Here is a 7968-nt window from a genome sequence, read left to right as displayed (position 1 = left end):
TGCCTTGAGCCCGGTTACATGTTGTTAGCATTATAAACCGTAGCCTAGCCATCATATGTGTTGTGTTTGTGTATTTTTTTGCTTTTTTACATCTGTTTACAATTGATATAACAATTGTATAAATTAAGTAAAACTTGATTACTGAGTAGTTGTACTCACCCTTCAATTTTCAATATTTTAGGGCCTACTTCATCAGATAAGGATTGGGAAAAGCATGCTGAGGCATAGGATTATAAAGTGATCCTTTTTGTATACCTCAATTTGTTGTTTATGTGTATAAACTTTGTTAAATTGCCAACTAGGCTCCACATGATTCATTTTTGTACTACTTTTATTATTATAGTATACAACTTGTGTATTGTAAACATCGAGATAGGGTCAAAATACTTGGATAAGTAGAAAATGCATATTTTGCATGATTTGAAATGAAATAATAATTTTTGTGCATGAATTTCCTCCCCCTTCTATTTTGTGAAAATGGGATAAAGTGGTGAATTTGGGATATATGTATTTTTGGTTGTGTATAGTGCATTACACAAATCCGCTAGAGTTCATTGAGTATGGTCAGAAACTTGGTGTAGGCTTTTGGCATTTAAGGTTGAGTTGGGACACCAATGTGATGTGTTTGTGTGAAAAAGTGATAAAATGAGTTTGGTGGTTTAACTTTTTTATAGAAAATGAATTGAGTGTGAAACCTGTGCCATTAGCTAGAGTTAGGAGAAAGTTTTATGTAGACACTAAAACCACCTCAATCGAATGTCCGACAGAGATTTGAGATGCGTTTTGAAGTTCACTCCCTATGCTGTCATTTTGACAACTGATATCTGTCAAATTCGCGCAATGTACAGTGGCACAGGGTGCCTCAAGCTGCAGTACATGGCACAGAGAAGGATGAGCTGCAACACATGACACACTTTTTTTTAACACAAATACAATTTTGAGTTTAGAAACTTAACGTTTTGGGTTCCATGTGATTTTCAAACTTCCGCATTTTTTTTTAAACTCTAAGTTGAGCATAATACGTGTTTGATAGATATTTTAAATGATTTTTGAGATCCCATTGTAATTGATTTGAGAATTTTCCATTTTTGTAATCTTTACAAACTGGGTAATTTTGAGAGTTTAGTCTCTTGATTATCTCAATTTTAGAGTGAATTGTGATTTAGTAAGAGAAATCTTATATAGACCAAGTTGGACCAAAAAATCATTTTCAAAGTTAAGCCTAGTTAGATTGGAGTTAAGTTACTAGTAAGTTAAAAATCAAAATAGTTTTCAAAAAATTAGACGGTTATAAACATAACATTAAAAATAGTTTAGAAATTTAAAATACTAGTCCTTATTAAAAGCTAACTTTATTTTTGAACCCTTCACACATATAATATGATTTAATGGCCTTATTTTCGAAAAGATGTTAACAGCTATAAATAAAAATGCATATAGTTTTGACTTTATTCATACCTAATTTGTAAATAATTTAAATTGAAAAGATGTCAACGATTATAAATAAAATTTAATAATGACACTTTACAAACTTACTTTTTTAAAATAAAAATATAAAATTTTAAAATTACCCTTCAATTGATATACTTTTAAAATTATAATTATTTTAATTCTCTCTCCACTTGAACAATAATTTTTGTCAATTCTCTTATAGTTTGTTTAAATTAATAAGGATTTAAATTTGAATTAAATCCATCATTTGGATACATAAAATTTATGAATTTAGAATTATAATTCAAATCCAATTCTTTTTAAATTATAATTATTTTGTAATGTCAAATTTTTCTCTATATCTAAGTCATTTAAAATTTTTAATTACTTCAAATATTTTGTTTTCTTTTTTTATTATTAATATATCTATAACTCTCTACTTTTCTATCTTTTATTGATTAAAAAATAAAAACAAACTCATTATTTTTAATTTTTCTTTTTCATTTCAAATCTTTCTTCATTTAAAATATTTTAAACTATTCAAAGAAAATATTTTAAATACATGAATTTCAAACGTGATATTTGAAAATAAAATTTTAAATCTAAAATACAAATTCAAATTCATCCATCTAGATATTACCTCATATTTTTTAAAAAATAAAATTCATTTAAAATTATCTTAGAATTTATAGTGTTGAGAGTATGTATTTTAACTTTTTAAAATTTAAATTTGTAGTATATATATTTTTTAATATTACCTTTCATCATAATTAAATGATGGGTTCTAGCTTTGTCCCAGCATGAATATGGTTTCCTTTTAATCTATTTTTTGATTTTTTATAAAATATCATCAATAGTAATAAAAGTTAATATTTAATTTAAAAAACTTTAATTCTTTGTTGCTGCTTTTTATTTATAAATTTTGGGTTGCATGCAAATTTTTTAACTTCTTAATATCATGCAAATGCAATTATTTTGAACCTTCATGTACTTCCTCTATTATTGCCATTTCTTCTTCCACTTATTCCTACTTTGCAAGTTGTAATTGTCTTTTTATATTATACAACAACGTATACATATAATTTCATAATTCAACAAAATTCCACATCCTCCAATCTCATTTCCCATCTCCAACCCTCCATTTGGAATAAGAGAAAAAAATTAGAAGGAAAAAATATATTTTTCCTTTCTAACAAAGTTTTTTTTTCCCTTTATCTTCCCCTCTCTTTCGAAAAATTAAAAGAGAAACAAGAACCAAAAATATCTTTTATCTCTAATTTTCACTAAAAATAGCTTTTTTCTCTAATTTTCTCTCCAAATATTCTCTCCCCCCTTTTTCTTTCCATCCCGGACAAGGCCTGAAAAACATTGACGAAGGTAAACCCACCCCCCTCAAACCCCACAGGCCCCGGCCCAAAAGAAAGAAGGTTAAGGGGGACAAAACAAAAGGATCCGTCCACAAACCAACCAAAGACACTAAAGGAAATGTGCTAGCGGTGCTGAAGACAGTCAAGTGTGAGGAACAGATGTGTTTGTCAAGAGATTCACAATTAAATTTACTGAGCATAACAGAGAATGTGCCAATCTCAAATCAACAAGTGATTCGTCCAGTCTGTACAGAGGGATATACAAATGAGCTACATACAATTTTACCATTCTCAGACTTCACCACCGACCCCCAATAACAAATCGGGCCAGGTGCTTCTCATAGTAGAGGCGGGAAGCAAGTAGTACTGCAATTCTATATCATATCATATCATATATATATATATATAAACTAAATTTAGCCGGAGTTGGATCAACTTCAGACTTTCATGTAGGAAACTACTACTAATCCAGAGCAATAACGTGTGTTGGCTGCAGTCACTTATCTGAGGTGAGAGTCATAAGGGTCAAAAGGGAGTCTGGAACAACCAGAGGCAACTTGTCTATGTACAGGAAAAGCCTTCTAAGATTCTCCCTCATCACCGTCGCCATATCTACAATGTCTCTACTGTCGGTGAACACCCAGAGATCGCACGAGTTCACCCTCTTCAGGCTGTCCCTGCAGAAGGGGCATGACTGTGACCTTGTTCTCCTGCAAAACCATACCACATTGCTCACATTTTTCAGCCACTTCCAAGTTAAAATCACATGCATTGAGACTCAGTTACATAAGTGCAGTCCCTGAAGCATAGTCATTCATCTCAGACAGATTGAGATAAATTTCTCATTGAGTTTTAGCACATTAATATACATAATGTTCAGATCTGTGCATTAAATTCGGGATACATAGAAACAAGTAGAAAATGCTGTTTCCTGTAATACTGTACGATGCATATAATAACCCATGCAACATAACAGCTGACTCTTACAAGTCATATTTGGGATACGCACAAACACAAACAAGGATACATGTACAAAAAACTGTTTCTTATAATATGTTAAGATGCGTATAATAACCCATGCAATATAACAGCTGAATCACCAATAGCCTGCGTAATAAACAGTTGACTCACTGAAAACTCCACAAGTTTAAGCACAAAAAATTATCAAGAAACGCATGGCTCACATGTGAAACAGTTAAGGGTCAAAATGGGGCCAACACCACATGCATTTGTCTCGGCGCACAAGCCATGCTTTGACTAATTGGCAACAAGTAATCTCAATTACACTGTTCATTATCATCCCTTCAAAATTATTAATTAATATTATAAGATGAACTTAGAAAACTCCAAAAAAACTGTGGCATTAGCATAGTCATCTAGTCCACACATATACTTACAATTGAAGCAACACCCTACAACCCAAAGTATGCGGCATGGGGCATGCTTGCTTGACAGTTGACAAGATCACAGAATCCAATAGAAATGGCTAAAAGTTGCCCAAGAAGTAGTTTTATGCATAAGCCAAGCTCAGGGAACTTGTACTTCACTGTTTTCTCTTCTAGTTTCTTTGGTCAAGAAACCATTCAAATATTATCGGATTGAAGACACCACAATAGCTCCAAACATGAATAGGGCAAAAAATCTTGCTATTTATTTCAACAATGCAGTGATAAAACCTTATTCATTTCAGAAAGTTAAGAAACCCCAAAAATGATTGTACCTTCAATGCATCCAAAACACTAAATTTCATACTAGGCAAAGCTATAATCACCATTAGGCTAGTTTTCTAAAAACAAATAATCTAAACACATGGGATGTGAAAACATCCCTGATCCAGAGAATCTAATCGATTTCCTTGAGCATTAAAAAAGTTTAAATGCCTGATGACAGGGCAAGTCACCCAAGGTCTCCAGGGAAAAAACACAATCAGGCCATGAAAAAGTCACAATACAGATCAATCAACCATCCATAAACAACTAAAACTTCACCCCCCCCCCCCCCAAACCCCCAAGAAGATTTAGCAGATGCAAAATGCATCCTCCCCCAAAGACTGAATTCAAGCCCCTTAACTGCTCAGATTTCATGCCCAAGCTTTACTTCAAAAAACACCTGTTGATCCCACCTTCAAGACCTCAGCTTCATAATTAGCATTATTAGATTCAAAATTTACTCTATTCAAGCGCCAATCAGCCAAGAGGATAATATTGAAACATACAGATAACACCCATTTTACAATTATTAATGCTAGCCATAACAACTGAAATCACAATATGCAGGACTAATGTGCTAATTAGTCAGAATACATTTAGAATAAACAAAAGTAATGCAACTACTTATGTTGTCCTTATCAGCCGTGATCACTTTCTGCAGTACTTCCTCAATCTCATTATCTAGTTATTATTGTTCAAAAAATTCACAGTCAAGCAGAAGTAAGAGCCTAAGAGGAATTATACAACAACAACAACAACAACAAGCCTTTATCCCACTAGGTGGGGTCGGCTACATGGATTGCAAGACGCCATTGTGCTCTATCATTTATCAAGCTTTTAGGAATATTATTAATTAAGAGATCGCGTTCAACAACTATCAAAAGTGTTCTCTTAGGCCTTCCTCTACCCCTCTTAGTCGGACTCAAAGTTATATGCTCCACTCTTCTCACTGGTGCCTCCCTTGGTCTTCTTTGTACATGCCCAAACCATCTCAACCGATTTTCTACCATTTTTTCCTCAATAGGTGTTACCCTCACTTTTTCGCGTACGTGCTCATTTCGAATTTTATCTTTACGTGTATGTCCGCACAGCCATCGTAACATTATAAAATGAACAAACCTGTGATCACCAGAGTAAAATAAATAAGGACTGCCCGTAGCTTTGTATACATAATGACCCACAACCATGCACAGAATCCATAATCAGTTTACTTATCAAAGAACTCTAACATTATAATGCTTGTAAACTGTCCGGGCAGATTACATCTTACTTGCACCATAATTCTCATTTCTTGATGTCATGACTTGAAAAAACAGAAATACATACAGAAAGGGAGGAGGGAGTTACCATTCACGGTAGCATTTCGAGCACATGGCATGGTTGCAGTTGGGCAACACAATCTTACTATTCATCTCCATGCATATACCACATTCTTCATCTCTTTCAATGTCTACATCTGAAGATTGCTTATGCTCCTCATCATCTCTCCTTCGATACCGCTCCATGCAAACAGCCTTTTGTTTTTTATCCTCGGTGTCAGTGACACCTTTCTGAAGTTGCAATAAAGATGGATATATGACCGCTGATCAAAGTTGAAATTCCACAGATCAGCAACTAGAAGAGGCTAAAAGAAAACAAGTTTTCAGATCACGATAGAAAGAGATAGAGATACCATAGAATTCTCTGATACTTGCTTTTCTTTCATGCGTAGACATGGTGGTTGTGCCATCCACGTAAACCTTCAGCGTGACAGAAAATTTCGACATTGTCCAAATTCCAAACCTCTAGTTTCAATATGAAAAAACAAATAATAGGTACCTTGTAAATTAGGATTCTTAGCAGCCCAAGAGCTCCTGCAAGATTACAGTCTGTCCATTGCACTAAAAAAAGAAAGAGGTGTGCAGCTGGACTGTATGACATTCTCATCTGAAGGCACGCACCATCATACTCCCTCGGAAAATCTGATGCCCTGCACGTCCATTTGCATGGTCAAACAATAATCTCTATGCTGATATAAATATTGTGAGATGGAAGGGAAAAGGCCTTTGAAAGACTAGGATTACACGTAATTAGAAGACACCTTTCAAAGATTACATTTGTAAAGCCAGCTAAATTATTCAGAGAACGATGCATCCCGCGGCAATGGAGACAATGTGACACAAAATAAAGTAAAAACTACAAAGCAGAATTCTGAGATAATGCAATTGAAAACAGTGTCTCAAGACATAATCACACAATCCCATCAGCAATGAGAACAGTGGTGCACTAAATAGATGAACGATCACTGACACAATTAAACAGCATACAATCCATTAGAAGGAACAATTGGCATAGTATCTAGTTTACAGGCCTCCACTCCTCACCGCTGCAAGGTGAGAGGGGAAACATGCCAAGACCTCACCCACAGCCATTGCCCCAAAAGAAGATGGGGCTCCATGGGCGAAGAGCTCCAGGCTTTGAATCTTCAAAAGGGCACTTCTGACAAGTGGGAATACCAAGTCACAAGGGAGCGAAAGGTCAGTGATTGGGTCGATAATATTCACGATCCAGTAGGCCAAGGTAATGATCAAACAGCCTGAACAGGGGTTCCTAAAGGAAACTTCCAGAACGAGCTTACAATGGGTTTGGCTTTAGCATTCTCAAGTATTGAATTTTTCCAACCAGTAAGAGAAAGACAGCTGACAGAAGAGTTAAAATTGCATATTCTGTTTTTTGGTACTGAATGCTTACAGATGACCGAAAGGAAAAGCAAATACAAGCACCCAGAAAAAAACCCACAAAAAAATACCTTACTCAGCCAATCATCATCGATCATCAACTGAAAAAAATGGGGGGAATTTTCGAGCGTTTATAAGCTTGTAAGAATATTAATCACCTTTACCATCGAAACAGGATAAACAAGTTATCACATGAATCTCAAGGATAAAAAATTTTAAAAAAAATAAAAACAAAATCCTTACAGGGTATTCGCATGCTGGATATCAGCTTCAAGCACTTTCAAGGAGTCCTTGAAAGATTTTCGCATGGAAGCTATGTACATCTCCCAGAAAACCCGAAAAGCAGGAAATTTTTTTTTTTCCCAATCAAAAATCAACGAAGTCCCGGGGGTAGAAATCAAAAGAATCGCGCAGAAATGATGTCACTCACGCACCAGAATCGCCCACCCACAAAAACCCAGAAGAAAAATTCATCCGGGTTACGGAAGACTCCTTGCTTTCTCTCTCTAGCCTCTCTCTCGCCCTCCCTCTAACAGTAGTGGTCTTTCCCTGTCAGACACAGTGGGCATTGAGGAGTGCTTCGCGTCGCTTCTATTCTGTTCTTGAGAGCGAAGACGGAGAGGTTGGGAGGACACGTGGACGAAGGAAGCGCGTCACGTCGTAGAATAACATTATTTATAATTGCAACTTGAAAAAATTAAGAACATAATAAAGAGAGAAAAAGAGAGTTAGAGAGAGTGCGAG

The 7968-nt window shown here is 35.0% G+C and overlaps 1 protein-coding gene across 3 annotated transcripts; it reads right to left on the bottom strand.

Annotated features, from left to right (window-relative positions):
* Positions 1-2960: 2960 nt before the first annotated feature.
* Positions 2961-7968, bottom strand: LOC129305786 (E3 ubiquitin-protein ligase AIRP2-like). Of its 3 annotated transcripts, XM_054945873.1 has the most exons (6): positions 7468-7968; positions 7296-7382; positions 6326-6476; positions 6180-6246; positions 5855-6089; positions 3516-5626 (listed from the first exon to the last, which is right to left on the bottom strand). In XM_054945873.1, the coding sequence occupies exons 3-6, from the start codon at positions 6431-6433 to the stop codon at positions 5284-5286; spliced, it is 753 nt and encodes a 250-aa protein (XP_054801848.1). In that variant the 5' UTR covers positions 6434-6476; positions 7296-7382; positions 7468-7968; the 3' UTR covers positions 3516-5283. The 3 variants fall into 3 exon arrangements, with proteins under 3 accessions (XP_054801849.1, XP_054801848.1, XP_054801847.1); XM_054945874.1 differs by lacking the exons at positions 3516-5626; positions 7296-7382 and adding an exon at positions 2961-3508 and having other exon boundaries at positions 7468-7940; XM_054945872.1 differs by lacking the exon at positions 7296-7382 and having other exon boundaries at positions 7468-7963.

Source organism: Prosopis cineraria, unplaced genomic scaffold (genome assembly GCF_029017545.1).
Source record: "Prosopis cineraria cultivar Desert tree isolate PC_DT_omini unplaced genomic scaffold, ASM2901754v1 PC3, whole genome shotgun sequence".
Classification (NCBI taxonomy): domain Eukaryota; kingdom Viridiplantae; phylum Streptophyta; class Magnoliopsida; order Fabales; family Fabaceae; genus Prosopis; species Prosopis cineraria.
Note: the sequence above shows the minus strand (reverse complement) of the source record. Positions and strands in the feature narration are given on the sequence as shown.